This window comes from Triturus cristatus, chromosome 4_1, assembly GCF_964204655.1.
Source record: "Triturus cristatus chromosome 4_1, aTriCri1.1, whole genome shotgun sequence".
Lineage (NCBI taxonomy): Eukaryota > Metazoa > Chordata > Amphibia > Caudata > Salamandridae > Triturus > Triturus cristatus.
Window position 1 is genome coordinate 12,394,466 of NC_140585.1, and position 23,176 is coordinate 12,417,641.

The 23,176-nt window shown below is 45.7% G+C and overlaps 1 protein-coding gene across 1 annotated transcript in view; it reads right to left on the reverse strand.

Annotated features, from left to right (window-relative positions):
• Positions 1-10,944: 10,944 nt before the first annotated feature.
• Positions 10,945-23,176, reverse strand: part of LOC146839302 (uncharacterized) — a 109,105-nt gene continuing 96,873 nt past the window's right edge. Inside the window, exon 3 of the mRNA XM_085651322.1 lies at positions 10,945-19,343. Within this exon, the coding sequence (XP_085507448.1) occupies positions 18,304-19,343 (1,040 nt within the window). The 3' untranslated portion in view covers positions 10,945-18,303. The remainder of the gene's footprint in view (positions 19,344-23,176) is intronic.

The following is a 23,176-nucleotide window of genomic DNA, read 5'->3' on the forward strand; positions in this document are numbered from 1 at the left end:
AACGTCTAATTTCTATATGTGGCTGAAACAATGTTAATTCGTACCCAGTGAGTCGCGCAATAGTCAAGTGTTGTGTTTGCGTTCGATTTACAAGAACCTCTACTGCATGTGGTACTTGAACTGTCAATGGATGTCCTAACACTATGGCATCGCTTTGTCTGATTGCTAAAGCTGTTGCTGCCACTGATTTTAGGCATGCAGGCAAAGCCTGAGCTACGGGATCTAATGTACTAGAAAAATAAGCACATGGTTTGTGTGATCCTGCTTGTTCCTGTGTTAGTACTGACAAGGCAGTACCTTCGCGTTCTGTAACAAAGAGTGTAAACTGTTTATTGTAACATGGTGTTGCTAAAACAGGTGCTTGGCATAAGGCTTTCTTTAGGCTTTCAAAAGAAAGCTTGTGCATGTTCCTGAGTCCATGGGAGAACAGTCGATGTGGCTGCCTCCTGTGTTGTCAATTGAATGAGTGGTTTTGCTAGAAATGCATACTGAGGGATCCACTGCCTACAATATGAAGTGAGGCCTATGAAAGCCCGCACCTCCTTTTGTGTCTTGGGTATTGGCATGTTAGCTATTAACTGAATGCGGTCGGGTGTAAGCTGCCTTCCCTCCTTGGACAGCGAGTGTCCAAGATAAACAACTCGCTGGACACAGAATTGCAGCTTAGAAGGGGACACCTTGTGCCCCTTTTCGGCTAGAAATTGTAAAACTGTCAGTGATGCTTTCTCACATTCAGGTTCGCTTCTAGCGGTGATCAGCAGATCATCGACATATTGAAGCAGGGCAGTGTTTACTGGCATGTGGATACTGTCGAGTTCTCGTTTCAGTGCTTGGCTATAGATGCTGGGGCTTTCTGTAAATCCTTGAGGTGCGCGTGTGAATTTAAAGCTACGTCCATTTAAACTAAATCCGAACAAGTATTGGCTTTCCGGATCTATTAGGACGCTGAAAAAGGCATTCTTGAGATCAATTACAGTAAAGAATGTTGCTTCGGAATCAATAGCTGTCAGTAATGACGAGATATCTGGGACCACAGGGAATTGTGGCACAATGCATTTGTTCAATTCGCGCAGATCAATAACCAATCGATATACTGGCGGGGCCTTTGGATCTGTTCGTTTAAGAATCGGAATTATCGGGGAATTACATACATTGGAGTCTGTTTCCACAACCACTCCTTGGGCAATGAGCTCGTCAATGATTTGCAGTAAAGCCACTACAGCATCTGGTGGTAACTTGTATTGTCGCATTCGTGGTAGTACCACTCCTGCCTTTAGTGTAACTCGATATGGTGTAATATTCATGCAACCAACATCAGTAGGGCCTTGTGCCCATAAATGTGTAGGTAAAGTCTGCAGTCGGGGATCCATGTCTCGAGACACATAGTGGCCTTTGAAATCACGTAAAAACAATCTTACTCCTTCCGGAGAACAACATATTATAGCTCCTAGAGCTTTCAGTGTTTTTATACCTAACAAGTTTTCTGGACATGATTTAGTAAGCAATAAATCTGTAGTTCGGGTCAAGGGTCCTATCGTAAGTGGAAGAGGCTGTGATACTTCATTAACAATAGGTTTTCCTGAAAAACCAAGGGAAATATTCTGTGAGCCTGAGAGGGGTGCCCCTGGAACTTCACTACGTTTTATGGTTGTTCGACTTGCCCCTGTATCAAGTAAAAATTTTCTATCTTGGCCTAATAGTTCACTGTGTACATAAGGTCCTTCTTGGTCTACAGGGACCTCGATAAGGGGTAAGTCAACTTCCCTCTCTAGGCTGGTTCATGCGTATCGTTGATAATCAGGATAGTCGTACTGTGCGGTCTGGTACAGCTGTCGTGTCGTGGTTTGTGTGGCAGCAACAGGCAACGCTGGTGCAGCTGGCACAAACTGTATAGACTGTTGTGGAGCTGGCATGGACTGTGCATGCTGCGGGGCTCCTTGTTCATTCTGATCCTGTCTAGATGGCCGTGGTCTTTCTTGTGTTTTACCTGTGGCGATATTACGCTTCAGGACTGGGCAATCGTGTATGTAATGACCTGGTTGTTTACAATAGTTGCATGTCCCTTTTACAGGTCCTGCTGAATCACCGGACTGTGTCGTACCCTTTTTATGACCTTCAGCTGGAACTGTCTGGGAGACTAGCATTTTCATTTTTGTGTCTTTCATGCGTCTTTGTTCATGTTCTTGTTCCTCTCTAATTCTATTGTGATGATACTGTAACATTTGTAACATTTGTGATGGGGTGTTACCTTGCCAGGTACTCTCGAATTTTAATACTCTATTCTTCACTTGGGGCAAGGAATTTTCAACTAATTTTGTCACAAACAGATGTGGGTATGATTCGCTACTTGCTTTTATGCCACTATTTATACCAAAACATTTTTCAAATCGGGCATAGAAATCACTAGTGTCTTCATCTTGCTTTTGTTTACAGGCTGAGATTGCACCCCAGTCTTCCTTTTTCGTAGTTAATAAACGTGGCAGTACCTGTACTAGTAAACCTGGTAGCGCTTTAGTTTTATCCCCAAGCCCTGCTCCTGCAGTTCGGGCCTTTTCTTCTGCTTCTAATGCTGTCCAGTCTATCTTTTGGTCTCCCACCTCCCACTCTTTTTCCTTGAGTTTTTCATAAATGCCAGCAGGCATTAATACCTTTAATATTGTCATAATGTCGGGATAGGTATACTCTCCCATGAGTAACATGTCTTTAATTTCTCGGTGGAAACCCGCTGGGTCTTTGTCATGACTGGGTACCACTTTCTTCATTTCTAACAATTCTATTTTCGATATGGGCGTATATACAAATACACGTTTAAACTCATTGTCCTCGCCTTTTATTGGGTGTACTTCTCGTAAGGGATTCTGTCTGTCCATGTAATACGTCGTTCTTTCCTTGATGGGCAGTGAGACATGTTCTGGGCATACAAAAAGAATGTACTGCTTTCTTGATTCTAGTATTTCTCTGATTAACTTAGTACCTGAACCTCTCCATCTATTCGTGAGTAGTTCAGTCAATATATAAGATAAGGGACCAGGATCGGAATGTTGGCTTTTATATAGTATAAGAAGTTGTTGAATCATATAAATCCCAGCTAAACGCTGTTCATCTGGGGTGAGGTTCAAAAATGTGTGTGCTACTGTATCATCACCATATTTTCCGGGACTGTCAACCCAATGAACGGCTGACCTGGCTAATTCTTGTTCATCCATAGAATCGAGTAAATGATAACCCCTTCGTTCTCGGAGTAATTTGTCAGCGGCTTGGAACGAATGCTCGGGGGACCTTATATTTATTATAGGTGTTTGGAAATTCCTGTTATTATCTGGACATATCGGACGTATCGGGTCAGTAAAACATCTAGTACTGTTACAAGATCTTCCTCTACCTACATAGGCTATGGTTTCTGACTGTCCTGTGGGCAGTCCTGATCCTTCCTCCTCCTCGTTTTGTTCAAACTGGTCTACCGCTAATCTCTCTTCGTGTAGGCGTTCTATTTCTTTACGGATCTTTCGGCACATGGCTATTATACATTTTTGCCTATCATGTCTCCCTTCTGATATATTCTGGCTCCATCTGGTAAGAGTTTCCATTGTTTCCGGATCTACCCCCGGTCGGTCTTGATTTCTGATCACACAATTTATGAGGAAACGTAACAGTTCCCCCTGTATCTCCACTTTCTGGTATTCCATAGCTCTGTTAATACATTCAGAATCTCGCCCTGTTTGGACAAAATGGTATATATTATCTAGATGCACAGTCATTCCTGGTAACTTCCCTAAATACACTGCAGCTCGTCTGATACGTAATGATGCCAGGATCATTTCGTCCTCTTTGCCGGGCACAGGGTCATATCTACAATCTACAAGAAGTTCCTTAAGCGTGCGGGAATTTATGAGTTTGGGGGTACGTGGATGTGCTGATTCTTGAAAGGTAAGTTTATTTATTCTGGGTGGCGTAGAAAAAAATGTTGGTAGCACCTCCGGTAGCCCCATCTGGGGTATCGGGCGTGAAAGGATTCGTTGAACGCGATACAGCAACTATAGGTGTGGACACAGCTGTAGAAGTAGCTGTAGGAACAGATGTGGAAACAGATGTGCTTGCCGGAACTTGTGTCAGGATTTGTTGCTGTAGAGATACAGATACAGGATCTTGGCGTTGAACCTCCCCGGCAGACGGTCTATGTGGGGCGGAGTTAGCATACTCGGGAGCTGCGTCATCTAAATATGAGGAAAGAAAAACATCTTCTGCTGTTCTAGGATGCCCTTTAGGATGCATTTTTATTGGGAACAATGGGGGTGGCAAGTCTTTTGGTATCTCCGGAGTAGCCTTAGGTAATCCCTCGGCCAGGAGGGGATACATACCATTCATAAGGGCATTTCTTTGTCTGTCTACTTGTTCTGATTTCACTCGTGTACCTTCTTCAATTAATAGATTTTCTCGGACTTTATTTGAATTCTCCTTATTTTTCTCCTCCTGTCGGAGTGCTTTTTCTGTACGTCTATGAGATTCTTTACGCCATAACTCAACGGCGTCTTTCTGTGACTGTCTGGCTTTCCTTTTCCATAACTCTTCCTCTACTTTCATGATGCACTCTGTATCCCAGGTCCCAGCTGCGGGCCACCTCTGACTTTCTGGTAATTCCTTGGTGTAGTCTACCCATAAATCAAGAAATAATATAGCGTCTAAGCCGTGTTTATGATACATGAAGTACCCTGGAGTGTCCCTAGGAGGAATAGGAACAGCTTCTTCGAGTACCCCTTTTCTAGTTGTGATCTGTCTTAATTTCGAAAAGAGCGGCATATTGAGAACTGATCTGATACTTAATCTTGAACAAACTTAATACAATAAACACAATAATGAACAGTCATTCACACCACAATATGCAGGACGTATTAACACATTTAACATTTAACATTTAAATGAGCAACAATGATGATGACGATCTAAGGAAACTTAATCACTAAACATAATACTCGGCATTAACTGAATTATTCTGAATTTGTATACTTGATATACTATATATACTGCTAAACAGTACAGATACACTGCTAAAACAGTGCAGACCGGATTTGTGTACCCAAACCCGTCTTGACCGGCACAACCTATGTGCACGTCAGAACGCCTCCCCAGTAATGGTACTCACCGGGTAGCTCGGAACGGAAGGCCTCGGAACGGAACTGAACTGAACTGGACTGGACTGGACTCGACTCGACTCGAAAACTTCGGAAACTTCGGAACATCGGAAACCTCGGAACTTCGGAACTTCGGAACTTGGTGGGCCTCTGTATACCTCGGATCTTGCTCTCTCAGCTAGGCTCTGGTCGGGGTACTTCGCACTTCTCACCGCCTCGTCTGGGTGTTGATCGCAGCCTCAGTCGCCCCCGCTTGACCGGAGGGAGATACAGGAAATCCTGCTGGTACGCGTTGTTGTCCGTCCAGCTGTGGCAGGAGACCGGGCCTGCAACGCACCGCCGGCGCGTGAGATGAGAAAGTGTCCCTATTCGGGCGCCATTCTTGTGGTAAATAATTTAATTACCGGGACTTAATTTGATACAGAAACATAATAAAAATAGCTCAGTAAATAAGAGGCAAAATCCGTGGTATTAGAGGTTCGGAATGGGCTTTATTCCAATGGACGATTCGAATCGTTGACTCCAAGTTCCATCACCACGAAGGTTCAGGAAGTGAAGTACATACTTTATTGATAAGTAATCATTTTTATACAATAGGCATTACAGTGAAGCAAATGCAGGAGGCGTAACAATTGATAGTGAAGATAAAACATACATGCGTAGCAAAAGTAGGCGTAACTGGGTGTAACTAAAGAACGTCATCAGGTATGATGTCATAATAGGGTGGTTCCATGAAAGAATTTCGCAATGTCAGCAGAAATACTTGGCAGAAATGCGCGCGCAGCAGCATGACGTGTGATTGACGTGCAACTAGGGGGTGAAGGGGACTTGACATTTAGCTCTACATGTGGCGACAGATGTCTGGAGGGTCAAGTCAACCTAATCCCAAATCATATCTAACATCCTATGTTTAAAGAACTATGTTATCCAAAAGAGAGGTCTCTTAGAGTAGAATCTTATTCTATACTGACTATACTGACTGTTAGTGCGTGTACAAGCGTCTAAGTGTCTACACTAGATGCGAGGGCAGAAGTCTTCCGTAATAATAGGGCTATGAATTACTTGCATAAAGACAGAGAAGCCGGGCCCTTGCTCGGTAGCTGGAAGAATGTTTACTTAAACTACTAGACAGGAATGCATTGGGCAGGGAGCGGAGCAGATAATTTCGAAGGTGAAATACAGTTTTTTGGCAGGCAACAGGCTGATGTCAGGCATCCTGAGCCGCGCAGGGAATGAGACAAAGTTCATGGTCACAGATGCAGGCTCAGACTGGAGCTTTCAGAGGCAGAAGGCAAGAAGAGCTTGATGACAGAATCAGGGCCTACTTGCCTGGACTGTAGAATGGCATAAGTGAACCATATAAAGCCGGTGGCCTTTCATACTTAGGGATGGAATATCCGGCCTATTCATGGCGGATCTGAAAGAGGACATGTTGACGGTGGACGCACATGTGTTTGCGTCTTCATAACTGGAACTGGAGGGAACATACATGTACTTGTGATTCATACATGAAACCGTTGGGGTCCAAGATAGGGGACATAACTGATCAGAAAAATCCATATTTCCACACCACAGAAACTTTTCAAGGCTCCAACCTGCCAAATCGGAGTCTTTGATCTACTGAACACTACATCACATGCATGGTGGAGATTGTGAGATAAACAAGGGGCACACTCTGGTGTTCCCACATGTTAAACTGGAGCGGTGCACCGGGCTCTCGTTAGTACTGGTAACAAATATGAGAACTGCCCTGCAAACGCAAGGGGTAACAAAGATGGGAGATCTTTTTCACAAAGTAAAGGTTGGGAATTGGAGGACTATCCCTGGGCAAGGCACCCCGCCATCAGCCCTGACTCGATATCACTGCCAGAGTCCGGTATGAATTAGGACAAGACTTGCAAGAGCCAGCAGACATGCCGGCACGCTCTGCCGTGATACAGAAGAAGCCCCTGACAAGTTAGTAAAGAGTGCTCTATGCTGATGTGCAGGCAGGCACAGACCCAGTGACTAAAGCAAGATCGGACTAGCAGAGCGACTTGGGTGGGCCCGTAGAAGATACGGTATGGCTGTAAATGGGAGACACCAGTTGATACACTTTAAGTACATAAACCGTGTGTATTATACGCTGGAAAGCTTGTACCGATATGGCCTGCGGGAATCTGCAAACTGCCTGCGATGCAATGAGTGGAAGCAGGGTTATACATGCTGCTTGGGACTGTCCAGCGATACTTCAATTCTGGGAGGGGGTTTTCCAGGAATTGACTGCTATAACAGCCTCACTATACAGATGCAACCAATGCTGGCTTTATTGGGATACGATAAGGACAAAGGAAAATCGATCAGGGAGCCAGTAGCTATTGGACTATTAGCTAAGCGCAGAGTAGCGATGCGCTGGGCAAGGGGCCCTGCCCCAAAATTGGGGGATCGGAACTCGGACATGGCATACTGTAATGAGTAGTCGGACACTTTTAATGAGCTTCAGTCTGCGCAGAACCGCCCTAGGGACTAGTGGGCATACTTAGTGGACAAAGGTGAAAATGCAGAGGAGGAAGGGCACGCAGAGGGGTGGTGCTGGACACAGGATACTAAAAGAGGATTGCAGGCTGCCGCGTGGTGGGCTATGGAATGGGGCTGCGGTAACACCAGACCCCTGCAAAGGACAAACGAATGTATGCAGTAGAAGAATGTACGGACAATAGGTCATGTGGGGCAGATGTGTGGGGATAGGTCTATCGAATGAACGTCAGCAGCAGAAAGGTATACTGAAGAGCGCCACTTACCACTGAATGCGTTGTACAACTTTCTGTATCATACAAGAACTATGTTGTGCAGTGGGACTACGAGGTGGTCAAAGGTGCATGTGTGATCTTTAAAATGTTAATAAAAAAGAATGAAAAAAAAGAGCAGCGAGGGAGTTGGGCAAGAAAAGAAAGGAATCCCCTGAGAGTTTTCTGGACTATACAGCCATTTCTGATATTTCAGGAATTGCCATAAATAAATGTAAGCTCCAAACTGCCTGCTTGTGGAATGGTGGAGGATGGGCGGAGCCTGCAACCTGCAACCGATTCTCAATACTGTTCATTCTACTTTCCCAACATCAGTAGGTACAGAGAGTTTGAATGCACGTGTAAGTGTGGAGGAGCTGAAAAGATGTGTAAGCACTTTGATCTTGGCCCTTGGGTGAGGCTACAGACATCATGCGGTACCATTCTCAGCCGTGCCAGTACTTCAATGGACTGAAATAGGTGAGGGAACTCTAAAAGGTGCATAGCCAAAGAAGCGCAACGAAGAATCCTTTAAAAAGGTACGACTGAAAACATGTGAGCAAGAATCCTGTTCTTCACTGAGAGCCCTGCCAGTAGTTGGGCGCCTCTGAGTTTTCTGTTACTACATCTGGACATAACAATAGACCAAGGCCTAAACAAGCCAGACTTATTGGCTTTGTCAATGCTTGTTATCTGTATCAAATAGATGGTTAACAACGATTTTGTTCTGATAACAATAACTAAAAAGTTCTGCCTTTCACACCACATTCCTCTGCAGTCTCTCACTCTGTTAGAGACCCCTTGACCCCTTTTCCCCACATCTTTTTGAAATCCTCCATATGCATATCGCGAGCATCATCTCTTTCCTCCTCTTCAGCACCATCCTTTCATCTGATTTACTGCAACATTCCCCCACACACACACCACCGCCTGCAGCAAGCACTGCATTTTGTTACCCTTTGGCACGGATGTGTAACTCCTCCAAGCACTTTCCCACAGGTCCAATTTGCACACGTGTGACCCTCACTCTCTGTGGTGTGTGGAGAGGACAAAGAGTGGAGGTGCGTGCAGTCTGAACAGCAAAAGGACCCACTGACGTGCACTGTGAGAAGCCGACACTGCACTCTGCCCCAAACCCAGAGCGGTCAATCACATCCCATCGTAATCACACACCCACAATCTCTACTCAATAGCACACCTGGATGCAGCACAGTATACACTGCACAAGTGCCATGTGTTGCATACAAAACTACTACACAACATTTGGAAACACAAATCCTCTTAGGTAAAGCAGGAGGAAATAACGTGTCACCTACGCAGTGTATTTAGTTTTCGGTGGCCTGGTAATGGTGAGCCGCAGCACAGTGCAAAGTGCTACAGAAAGAAAGTGCTTGCAGCCACTAAACAAAAAGGTTCAAGCGATCCTCTAAACAAAAGCGTTTGTTGATCCTCAGTTACAATTGACACACATACACCGTTGTTCCTGTGTCGTAGTAAGCATGTAAGGTAGCGCAGATGGTTAACGCATTCACTGCGGACATCTGTGGCACGCAGAGCACAGGCTTGAAGCCTTTTAAGATGCCACACATCCTCGGCCCTTCTTTTGTGAAGGCGTCCCCTCCCTATGAGGAGGAATCCTATACCACACGTGGAGTGCAGTATAATGGATATTCTTAAAAGGGTTGATGCGTGTGTGTGTCTGTTTTCTATTTCCAAAACACTTGCAGTTATAATCCTATGTGCTGTTCATCCCACTAAATCTAACTTTGCCGTTGCATTTAGGAAGCAAACTCTGTTGTTAAATGAAACATACGGGAAACTTATTTTAGGTAGAATGAAGTCCTGCATGAACCATGAAGAGGTAGACGAAGGGTTCACGCTGCTCAGGTGTCGGCACTGCAGTGACTCGTAATAATGATCATTTTATCTGTGCATGGTCCAGAGAGATCGACTCTCCTTCCAAAACAAACTGCCCTCCATCAAATGTGCGCCCGATAGGAGGGGATCTTAAATGCACAGAATGCTGACCCAACCCATTGCAATGCAAGATACAGCGGGATTTATTTAGGAAAAGATGTCTACATAAATCTGCAATAACCACAGTTCAACTACTAACTCTTAAACATATGTGGTAAAAGGTATGGGATCGGAAAAGAGCCTGTGTTTCTTTCTGCAGCTCCAACGGTAATCACACACCACAAAGAGCGAGCAGCACCTGGGCTGAAGATGGAAGCAAGTCCGTTCCGCGAGGCGAGTACCTCTGTGCGCTGCAAAGCTGCAGAGGTGCCACGGGCTTCATGTGGAGGGAGGTGGTTGTTAGGACTTTGGCTTCTGCGAATAGGGGGCTGTGCTGAGAGCCCTAGATGTGAGCTCAATGTTGTTGTGACGTGTAAGTAGTAGTTTAGTGTGCGTTTTGTAAGACAACGTGAGAGCGTTGAGGCTGTGCCCTCACGTAACAGCGTGAGTGAGGTGGTAAATGAATCCTATATTCAGTTGGTACAATAGAATCAACTAGCAGTGAGAAAGACTCAGCACACTTATAAAGAAATGGCACAAGGATGTGATTGGTTACCGATCATAGTCTCCTTACATTCTTGTATGGCTGCTCGCAATCACGCTTCACAGGTGACCAGAGCTGCAATTACAGAGCCCAGGTCGAGGCCGGGAAAATGACTCATCTTAATGATGCTGCCTCACTGGGGGCACAAATGACTAAGCATGCTTGCGGCAGGGTCAGAACTTTAGCACAGGCATACCATTAAGCACTGAGTGCTTGCCTTTGTTGCAGGGATTCTGCTCATGCACAGAACTATGCGCAGGAAACCAGGACCTCAGTGAATTGCGGTGTACCAAAAACTCACCTCAGTACCCAGAACCCCTATCCGACCAGCATCAGTGTCATATTCGTTCTCCGTATCATCTCGAAGCTACCAATGTGTAGACAACCCAGAACAAGCGACTTAGAGTACTCTCAGGAATGGTGGGAATCAGAAATACCTGTTCGTTATTATTCTCATATCAGTCCACAACACGAGTAATCAGAGACACAGTAAAGTTTAAAACGTTTATTTTATAAACTACGTGTCCTAAGATGCAGTACTTTGGCTAACATAAGCAGACAAATGATTAAAAACAAAACCATCAGCATTGTTACAATACCATAGAAAATGAAGGCAGAAATCATATTACAAATGATAGTGGAATACAACCACCCTCCCTTCGCTAGTAAACTAGTATTATTAGACAAATAGAAGGTCTCTAGGTTTGAATGGGGAACCCCATACCGTAAAGATCAGCTTAGGTGAATCACATCACAGGATCAGCTTTGTTCTGCGCCTGGAAAAGTTATTCTCCAGAATGTGTGTCTAATGCATGCAAACTGCAATATTAAAGGCACTCGACTTTCAGATATTTGCAGCTGTGTGCGTGTTATGGCTAGAGCGTGGGCCGATCAATCTGAACTCAAAAGCATACATTGTTTGTTGGCCCAGACTGTTTCTGCACACAATGTTCAGACCAAGGTCGCGGTGGACGTCTAGGGATGTGAACAGACAGTTCTCATGTGAAGAAAAGGCAAGCAAGCAGTTTTCATATAATAACAACTATCTGCAGTGTTGTGTGCAAAAGCAGAAAAAAGTGGCAAGATGGCGTTTCTAACTTATAAGACGCTTATGCTAACATAGCAATGTATGTATCTAAAACTTCGTCTCCACTACACCCTCCCTTGATCGGACCACGAACAAAATAGGGATACAAATGATGAACGCAGAGTTCAAGTTCGACAGTGACAGAACCAAGTGCATGTATAGGAAATCCATATAAATGGGAGTGAAAGTGTGAAAACCCAGCGTAAAAAAAATTTAAAACAAAAAGAGAAAAAAACTAGAAGAAAAAATATGTAATATCTTGAAAAAGGGTCAGCGAGCCTAAATTTTGAATCAACTAAAAAAAAAAATGTGTAGTTCGTACAAGGAAAGTTGGACGACATCCAAGTTAATCCATCAACGTGTACGCACAATAAGTAGCGACAGTCTCCAAGAGGAAGTCATTAGAACGTTCTGTAAACGTTTTCGCCATCCAGTCTAACAAGGTAAACGAACATACATGTTCCTCGATAACTGGGGCCTCTAGCACAATCAGAGGACAACTTGCGTGTTCTTCAAGATAACTTCTTGCCAAGAAGTCATACGCTGCCGTACAGATGTCCCAATTCCCTAGGACTCCATGTGCCGCTCCGCAGGCCATAATCCTGATACCAGAACAGTCCAACTCATGAGCCACTAAGAGACTCATCAGTCGATCATAATCTGGGGCAGGAGACACAGAGTTTGACAAGCACAAATCAAGAGCCCATTCGAAAGGATAATCTAGGCAATGAAAAACAGGTTGCATGCATGTAAAGTAGGAAAACCGGAAGGACAATCCATAGGCTATGCTTAAGGTGGCCAGTGGTAATGTGCCATAATATTAAAGCATCCGGTTACGAAGTTGAAGCAGCCGAGGCAGTCTGTCGTGTGATACATATTGTGCAGCCATTGCACAGTAAGCAGACCAACAGCAGCACACCAGCCGCGAGGGCCAGAATCAACGGGAGGGCGCCATAGATGCTGGAAAAAATAGAATGAAAAAATGCCGGTATCACACCAAAAATAGTTTGGAAGAAGGTCACGAGGCCGGAGCCCACAATTTAGAAAAAATGTGCCAAGCCAGTTGTTGACGAGGCATTGAATATAGTGTGAATCAGGGCACCGAAATGAAGGGGGAGATCAGTATTCAAAAGCACATGCACCTCGGTGCGGGTGTTTGCTACGTGAAGGACAAACGTTTCACGGGAAGAAGTCAGAGCGACTTCTTTTTGAGACAATAGAGCTCTTATTTTGCTCATCTTGTTGAACTCTGCTTTCAAGGTCGGAATGGAAGGCCAGATGGAGACATCCAGCCGCCCATGCGGGGGTGGGAAAAGGACATTTTTACAGCAGACTACTCTCTGTGATACAGTCACAATGTAGGGAATTCCCACTAGCATCCCGCAGCAAGCCTCGTTATTTAAAAGCAAATTAGCTAATAACGTAAAATAGGGTGTAATAGCTGGCACTGGAATCCCTTTCAGGACGCATGCTAAATTCGGTGCTTGAACGTTGCATGCGCCATGCAATTGGATGTGCCTACAGACTACAGAGTGATCAGGTGTGGAAGTGCATTCCTCACCTTTCAAATAAACTTATTTACCTTCTCTCATGCACCTGTATGTAAATGGGAGTGACCAAACTTCATGCAGGAAAGCTGTACCCAACGGTTCATATCTGCCTAGGGCATAATGTTTCATTCACAAACTGAACTTAAACAAAGGAAATGGTAACGCGATTAACCTGTGGATAAGCCACACAGCAGAGTTTAATTCGGCCACAGAGAAAGGCAAAGGCTCTAACTTCTCAATATGCAATAATGAGTATGTTGCATCTTTCATGGACATGAACTGTTGTTTCGCAGTCAGATTAAAAGGAAGGAATAAAGATGATGTATTCATGTAGTCCCAGGGAACTTTCCCAGCCTTTAACGTTTGCAAAGTCCATGCAAACTGCATTATAGAACGCAATCGATTTTGACCATGGTATAAAACGGACACATCGTCCTGCACAATATCAACAACAGATGAAACAATATTATCCAATGTGTAAATTCTGGAAGAAAGGGTGTTAATGCTCTTATCTATAACAGCTAGTACTTTTTCCAAATTGGCCTGATCAATAGCTCTCAATCTGGAAGCAGCTTCAATTTGTGATAACTTCCAAACCTCGTTATAAATAGCGTACACCCATCTTTTGGACCTGCCAACCACAGGACCCTTAACAAAATCATTCAAATCTATTTTGTCATGTAATTTAGATAAATGAAGTTTAACAGATGCCAAGGTGGAATGTTGCAGCCAAGATTGGCATAACTTCCCTACAGAGTAGGTAGTTCTTGAATGAGAACATTCAAAACAAGGGTCCACGCGAACCTGCGTATAACAAGGTTTCAAACCCAGAAAACGATTTTGACAGGAATCTGAGCCCGTCTGCCTTATCAACCATCCTTCCGGATCTAATTTGGAAATATTGAAGGATGTATTAGTAATGTACGACTGCAATGCATCAAGGGACAGATCTGTATGATTATCCCAATTAGGGTAAGCACTCAGATCAGGAATCGAGGAAGAATTTAATTTTTTAGAAGCATCCAATCCAAAACAGGTGGTTTGAAAAATGGTAGAATTAAAAAATAACATGTGGTTTGGGATGAGGCACGCACTGTGCAGAGCCTCTGTTCCCTGTACCTGCCATGTCTTAGAACCCCAAACAGATTTAAGATCAACAGTAGCTTTCCACAGCTCATAACCCTCGATAGCCAATTCATCCATAAAGTATTTGGAATACAACAATTTAGTGTGTGTCAGCCTAACCTTCGAAGCAGACTCTGCAGCCACTGTAAAATAAAAGGCGGCAGGTTTTGAAACACTGAAATCAGTAAAATATGCAAATTTGTTCACCAATGTGCTGGAGCTGCCTCGCATTGGCGCCGGACAATGTTCCCATTGCGTATAAGTTACAAAATTTCGAAACGTATTGGCTTTATGTAGGAAATGATTGCCATAATGTTGATAGCAAAACAGTTCTCCATAATTAGCTGTGTCTAAATACAAATCTTCAGCATCAAAGGCGGCATAATATTTCAGATCAGAAAACAGTGCCTCTATGGCCTGAATGTCTCAATCATCAGAGCGGATGTTTTGTTTCACAACATCACCCATAGAAACATGAAGAACATTTGGAACATTAATAACCTCTGTGGGTCCATGAATCTGAAATTTAACAGCATCCCACACAATCCCATCTAACACAGGCCAGGCAGTAATATTCACAAAAGTCTGGTCCCTCTTCATGATGTGTGATGAGGAGTGGGGGGCCAAAGTTCCATCAATTAGTCTAATTGTAGATCTTTCTTTGAGATAGTGTCCATTTACAAGACGAAAAGATACCAACACAAATCCGATGGACATAAACAAAAAAATACATATGAGCACCAGCCAAATGTAAGTCCAAGGGGGAATTAAAAAATGTCTTTTAAACCAAACAGCAAAAATAGAAACTTTCGATGGGGCATCTGAAGTGACAGAGTTAGTGTCAAATGAGAAACGGGACTGGTTAACTGCAGTTGATTGTAAAAACAGGCAATGACACATCTGTTGGATAAGCATACTCAGTATCTTCGGGAGGACCACCAGCCGGTGGAGGCAATAAAGGATTACTAACTGTATGCATCTCGATGGCAACTTCAGGCATGGTGGTAGAAGCCGGAGCCAAAACAGAATTTCTCAGCATCGTAGGGCAAGAAACCGCGGGAGTCATACTAAGAAGAATCGGCCACTCGCTGTAGTTTGACATTGTCAATGGAGATGTACCTGTTATCCTTGCGACCAGGAAGTGGAGGTAAAATGACTGTTCTTGTACCCTGCACGCCAAGCACTGGAACCGGTGCACAATAAGAGAGGCCGAACTCCTTCTTGTTCTCCTCCTTCTCACGGACCAGGTCACCAACTCGAGGTAGCCAGCCGACTACCGGAATCTGAAGTGCAGCATCAGATGTGGAGGGCAAGTGTTCCTTTGCAAGACTGTCTCTGGTCTCTTGTAGATTCTGTAATACAGCACAGTGATCATCTACGTCAAAGGGTGCAGCGGACGCCGCCATGTCTAGACCATCAAGGTCCGGGACAAACATTTGTATGCCAAAGAGCATCTTGTATGGGGTCCGCAAACCCAGAGACCTTCTAGGGAGATTACTAAGTGCACGTTGAACGTTATACAGATGGGCTAACCAGTTCTGGCCAGTGCCTAAAACCCTAGCTGTCAGGGATTGCTTTAAGTCACGGTTCTTTCGTTCCACAACACTATTGCCCTCATCGGTATGGAGACGAAAATTTGACTAGGACCCCCAAAGATCTCATGGCTTCTTTGTACGCCTTCGAGGCGAACGCAAGACCTTGGTCAGAATGAAGGGTACCACATGCGAAAATTCCCACAAAGACACGCAAATCCCTAATGACAGTGCGAGCATCAGCACTACTTTGTGGCCATACCCAAAGAAAACGTGTGCACGAATCAACTGCAACTAAGATGTACTTATACGCAGTATCAGAGGAGAAAGGACCGCAGTGATCTAAATAAACACACCCAAGTGGTTTATTAGATATGTACAACTGAGTTTGTGGTGGGCGCGCAGCAGTTGAAGGTTTAATCTGCTGGCAAATGTCACAATCAAGTACATAAGCACGAGTCTGTTTATATAACCCGCGCCACCAGTAACGTTGTTGTAAGAGAGTAACAGTCGCTGAAACACCGGCATGGGCAGAGGCCATACCTTCGTGAGCAGCTGTTATCAAGGAAGGTCTGCAGTCTGCGTTCGGAATCATTCTGTCACCAACGTCATTAATTCTCACATACGGGACTTTATCAGGACTTAATTGATAATGGTACCGAGAAGGGAAACCTCTAGGGTAATTACTGCCCTTCTCCGTCGCAGCAAGATTGATGTCATCATCAATCTTACTTTTGAATCTTGTAACTGCTGCTACTAGATATGTTGCCACTGCTGTTTTCGCTGCTTCGTCAGCTAAGCTGTTGCCGACAGCGTGGACACCAACTCGTTGGTGACCAAGAGTGTGAACCACATTCACGAGGGGCAGATTCTGTTTAAGTTCTGCCACCCGAACCCAAAGCATTTTATTCTTGATTGTGCTACCTTTGGAATCGCGATATTCATTCTGAGACCAAAAGAATAAATAGTTGCTAAAAGACTGAACACAGTAAAACGAGTCACTCACTATAAGAGTAGTAACCTGAGGATCAGCAAACTCCAGTGCAAGCACCAGAGCATGGAGCTCTGCCAACTGCGCGGTACAATCACCCAATGTCTGCGTATGCACGACAACAGACTTGAATTCTCCATTCACGAAAGTACCCGCTACAATCGCGCAGGCCGCTGAATAGGCATGCTTCGATCCCGTTGCCGGTTGCGCCAAACCGTCAGTGTAAATGACACAATGGTAATCCTCAAGCGGGCGCAAAGACAGAGGAGCTGGATGAACGAATTCATACTGCAAGTACTCCGGAGTCTGCAATGAGGCATCAAAGATATAGGTGACATCTGGCGATGGCAAAGAAGTGGCCCATTGTATCCAACGTGGATGCAAAGCTTTAGAATTTGGTACACTGGCCTTCGTTACTGCCTCTAGAGCAGGATATGGTGTAACCACCAACATGCGTTTCCCTTGCGACAGCGCCCGTTCTTTAAGAATCGCCATCTGCACCGCAGTCAAAACTTTTTCAACCGTGGAAAAGCGCAGTTCGGCCGAAGTGTACAAGTGTGACTTGTAGGCAATGGGGACTGTGTCGCCCTCATTGAACGTTAGGTACGTGAAACCCACTGCGCCCGGCTCAATTCTTATCACCAGGTTGGTGTGGTTATCACGTGTCAGTAAGTATTTCGAAGCAAGAAGATCAGCCTGCAAAGATTGCAAGATAGCTGAATGCTCTAGCAGCCAGCTCGATTTGGAAAAAGTAGGTTGTACCAAGGCATATAATGGCTTGATACGCTGGGCATAATCGGGAATGTAAGTATGTCCGAAATTCAGAAAGCCCAGCAAAGATTGTAATTTTTTCAGTGTTGTCGGAGCACGCACACATGTGCACTTCTCCAAGAAGTGAGGGGCTAACCCCGACCCTCATTGTTGAGCTCGTAGCCCAAAAACAACACTGTATACTCTGCAATGTGAGACTTCGCAAAGTTGAATTTGTAACAGAAGTCCGCAAACATAACAATGATGCGATCAACGCGACACAGATGCGGCCATAATTTGTCTGTGAGATAGATATCATCAACATACGAGTACGCTTCAGGGTCAATGCTCTCTAACAGAGAGACAACACGTGCGGCAAAGACGCCAGGGCTGTTTTTATAGCCCATGGCTAATCTCTTAAACTGCTTTTGTTTGCAGCCAGAAGTAAACGCTGCGTTCTGTAATGCTGTAGAAGACCTGACCTGAGGTTTCTTTTGACTAAAGCTCGTTTCACTCCCAGAGCAACAGTAAGGCTTCTCTTGTGTGCCTTTCTTAGATGTTATCCAAAACTGGCCTTACCAGTAAAGCTCTCCTCACATACAGTACAGTGATAAGGCCTCTCTCCTGTGTGTACGCTTTGATGAGGCCTCTCTCCTGTGTGTACACTTTGATGCCGTAGAAGGCCTTTCTTTCTGAGAAAAGCGCTTGGAAGACACTTTGCAGTGATAAGGTTTCTCTCCTGTGTGTTTGGTGTTGCGAGACTTGACTTTTGATTTAAGCTCTTCTCGCACACAGTGCAGGGAAAAGGCTTCTCTCATGTGTGTACGCTTTGATGCCGTACAAGGCCTCCCTTCTGGGAAAAGCGCTTTGAACACACAGTGCAGTGATAAGGTCTCTCTCCGGTGTGTATTAGTTGGTGCATTCGTAGATATGCCTTTTGATTGAAGCTCTTCTCACACATGGTGCAGCGAAAAGGCTTTTCTCCTGTGTGTATGCGTTGATGCTCTTGAAGATTTTTCTTTCGAGTGAAGCTCTTTGCACATACAGCACAGTGATGAGGCTTCTCTCCTGTGTGTGTTCTTTGATGCCGTACAAGGGATCCCTTATCAGCAAAGCGCCTGGAACACTCAGTGCAGTAATAAGACTGCTCTCCTGTATGTGTTCTTTGATGCAGTAAAAGGTGTTGCTTCTGAGAAAAGGCTTTGGAACACACAGTGCAGTGATGAGGTCTCTCTCCTGTGTGTACACTTTGATGCCGTAGAAGGCCTCCCTTTTGAGAAAAGCGCTTTGAACACACAGTGCAGTGATGAGGTCTCTCTCCTGTGTGTACACTTTGATGTTGTACAAGGACCCCCTTCCGAGCAAAGCGCTTTGAACACACAGTGCAGTGATAAGGTCTCTCCCCTGTGTGTTTTCTTTGGTGCTGTAGTAGATTTGCCTTTTGACTGAAGCTCTTCTCGCACATGGTGCAGCGAAAAGGCTTTTCTCCTGTGTGTATGCGTTGATGCTCCTTAAGAATTTTCTTTTGAGTGAAGCTCTTGGCAGATACAGTACAGTGATGAGGCCTCTCTCCTGTGTGTACGCTTTGATGCTGTAAAAAAGTTGCCTTTTGAGTAAAACACTTTTTATACGTTCCGCATGGATATGGCCTGAGGCTGGTGTGTCCTTTTTTGTGCCTCACAAGAAGTGTCTCATTGATAAATCCTTTGTCACACACATTACAAGCAAAGCGTCTCTCCCTCAAGTGCATTCTGCGCCGTTTTCTTAAGTAGATATTTTGAGTAAAATTCATCTTGCCTCCGGAACTTTTATGGCTCTCTATCCCATTCATACTTTCTAGATGTGATTGTTGTTCTGCAAAATAGAAAAAACATTGACAATTACACATGGAAAATATTTCTTGAAAAAGCTGCATTGTTATAATATCGAGAGGTGAACAGTTACAATTCAGGGAAAAAAAATGTATGTTCTAAGAAGAAGAGTCACACTTCCCTTTGAGAGACAAATGGTGGCTAGTCCTCCTACACAAAGTGCGGTGACTTAGTTCTGCAGCAGGAGCATGCTGGGAAATCAAGTGATTCACAAGAACCACTGTTGGACATGGGGCTTCTGGTTGGCTAGGGTAGGCACCTAAGCCAGGCAGAATCCACCACTCTAGTCAGGGTAAGTCGGATACACACCTGAGAGAACCTGCGCTCACCCTCTGGTAGCTTGGCGCAGGGCAGTCAGGCTAGTTTAAAGAGGCAATGTGCAGAGCATTTGCGCAACACACTCGCGCAGCAACACAGTGAGTAAACCACAAAAGGGAATCCACAAAGGATTATGTAAAAATAAATTCTATATTGTACATCAAACAAGACCAAAATGACTTAAATCACACCGTTAGTGCAAATAATGCAGGTTTGACAGAGAAGAACACAAATTACTATGAAACCAAGCCACCTGTGAAGGAGAGCAGGGAGGCTTTACACCTCTTCTGGACCCAACCCACCTCACAGTACCTTTGTGGCTGCAGGGTCACTGTCCTTAGGGCATCTGTAACTTGCTAACAATGTTGTCATGTCTCGGGAGTGGGACCCGACGTTGAGAGCTTTGCACAGTATACGCGTTAAAACCAGAGGGCGAGGCTGGCTGGAATGAGCCTCAGAATGCTGGCCCGCAGCATGTTACGGAACAACGTGTCGTCAAAAGGCCTGCCTTGAAGGCTTTGTGCAGCTCCTGTAGCTCTGCAGCCTTAGACGCTCCACTGTACCACCTCAGAGCAGTACAAGTCTTCAGGGGGCTGTTCCTCGGGTCTCACGGCCAGAGGGGCCACACCAGTTTGTTCTTGGTGGCATCCGACGGAGGCAATATCTTGCCAGACTCCAGGGGTGAGGTTCACAATCCAATACAGCTGCAGTGAGCATGCTGGCTCAAGGACGTGTTTGTTTCTCTGGTAACGCCTCCAGGCGAAACAACGCTGTTCTCGCTGGAGAAACATCGCTCACCACATGCTGGTTTGTAAAACATGGAGCACTTCCCTAGAATGCACAAAGGCACTCCACTGGTCAGAGCGCTGCACTGTAGGCCCATGGTGCACTGTCCTGTAACGCACAAAGTTTTACCTTGGTGCAGAAGGGAGCACTGGCGACATGCTAGCCCTTGTAAAATGGGCTCACCCAGCAGAAGTCTTGGAGAAAAGAGGCGACAAGGTCTTTGATGGCCCTGAGATCTCGAGAGAACAGGGGGCAAGCAAACAAGCCCTTGGAGAGCACTTCGGGGCACAAAAGGAGGTGGCAGGCAGCAGACAGCACATACAGTTAGGTTGCAAATTGGCAGATCCTCCTGAAGCCCAGCAGCAGCAGGTCAATACAACAAGGCAGTTAGTCAAAATGGTGGTTGCTCCTGGCAGCACAGCAGTCGTCATGGCAATAAGCAGTTTGTAGAGCCAACAGTGTCTGGCTACAAGTCCCAAGCAGCGTCTAAAAACATGGGATCAGAGGTGCAGTACATATACTCAAAAATGTCTTTGATGAACGGGTGACTTCAAAGGAACCCTCAGAAGTGTGCAACCCATTCCTGGCTCCAGACGATCAGTAGAGGGTAAATCAGCCCTTTGAGTGAGGGCAGGATACAACCTATTCAAATGAAAGTGTGAATCACCTCTCTCCCAGCCCAAGAAGACTATCAGCATGCAGATGAATGCAGATGCATCCACTGTCACACCCAGCCCCTTCCATTGGGAAAGCTTGCTTGTCATGACTCTTCCAAACATGATAGTTGCAGGGGTTTCCTCTGTGGTTGAGTGAGGGGGTCAAACGATAACCTCAAAGAACAGTGTTCAAAACACTGTGCAAAGGTTGGTCGCACACTGCTCGTCACACCAGCAAGTTGCCCCAAAGGACTGTGGTAAATGTAGTGGCGACGGCGGGTACGCCTATGCCACGATGTATAAAGAACAGTATGTGTTGCGTTAGCCATCCCTGGACACGTGTTTCGAGGTAGTTGCCTCTCGTCAGCAGGGAGCAGGTCAGTGTAAAGGGGTGCCGTGTGGACTGCCAAAATGTAATTAAAACAGGTCAAGTACCTCTCATGGCACGCAGGTGCAGATCCAAGGCTCGTCAGCCCGTTGGCTCAAGGGAGCCATAATAAATTGTGCAAAGGTTGGTCGCACACTGCTCGTCACACCAGCAAGTTGCCCCAAAGGACTGTGGTAAATGTAGTGGCGACGGCGGGTACGGCTATGCCACGATGTATAAAGAACAGTATGTGTTGCGTTAGCCATCCCTGGACACGTGTTTCGAGGTAGTTGCCTCTCGTCAGTAGGGAGCAGGTCAGTGTAAAGGGGTGCCGTGTGGACTGCCAAAATGTAATTAAAACAGGTCAAGTACCTCTCATGGCACGCAGGTGCAGATCCAAGGCTCGTCAGCCCGTTGGCTCAAGGGAGCCATAATAAATTGTGCAAAGGTTGGTCGCACACTGCTCGTCACACCAGCAAGTTGCCCCAAAGGACTGTGGTAAATGTAGTGGCGACGGCGGGTACGCCTATGCCACGATGTATAAAGAACAGTATGTGTTGCGTTAGCCATCCCTGGACACGTGTTTCGAGGTAGTTGCCTCTCGTCAGCAGGGAGCAGGTCAGTGTAAAGGGGTGCCGTGTGGACTGCCAAAATGTAATTAAAACAGGTCAAGTACCTCTCATGGCGCGCAGGTGCAGATCCAAGGCTCGTCAGCCCGTTGGCTCAAGGGAGCCATAATAAATTGTGCAAAGGTTGGTCGCACACTGCTCGTCACACCAGCAAGTTGCCCCAAAGGACTGTGGTAAATGTAGTGGCGACGGCGGGTACGCCTATGCCACGATGTATAAAGAACAGTATGTGTTGCGTTAGCCATCCCTGGACACGTGTTTCGAGGTAGTTGCCTCTCGTCAGCAGGGAGCAGGTCAGTGTAAAGGGGTGCCGTGTGGACTGCCAAAATGTAATTAAAACAGGTCAAGTACCTCTCATGGCGCGCAGGTGCAGATCCAAGGCTCGTCAGCCCGTTGGCTCAAGGGAGCCATAATAAATTGTGCAAAGGTTGGTCGCACACTGCTCGTCACACCAGCAAGTTGCCCCAAAGGACTGTGGTAAATGTAGTGGCGACGGCGGATACGCCTATGCCACGATGTATAAAGAACAGTATGTGTTGCGTTAGCCATCCCTGGACACGTGTTTCGAGGTAGTTGCCTCTCGTCAGCAGGGAGCAGGTCAGTGTAAAGGGGTGCCGTGTGGACTGCCAAAATGTAATTAAAACAGGTCAAGTACCTCTCATGGCGCGCAGGTGCAGATCCAAGGCTCGTCAGCCCGTTGGCTCAAGGGAGCCATAATAAATTGTGCAAAGGTTGGTCGCACACTGCTCGTCACACCAGCAAGTTGCCCCAAAGGACTGTGGTAAATGTAGTGGCGACGGCGGGTACGCCTATGCCACGATGTATAAAGAACAGTATGTGTTGCGTTAGCCATCCCTGGACACGTGTTTCGAGGTAGTTGCCTCTCGTCAGCAGGGAGCAGGTCAGTGTAAAGGGGTGCCGTGTGGACTGCCACCCCCGGCACCCCTTTACACTGACCTGCTCCCTGCTGACGAGAGGCAACTACCTCGAAACTACCTCGAAACACGTGGTTGTTTGGAGTGTAGCTTCTACAGTATGCGGCGGATGGGGGGGGGGGGGG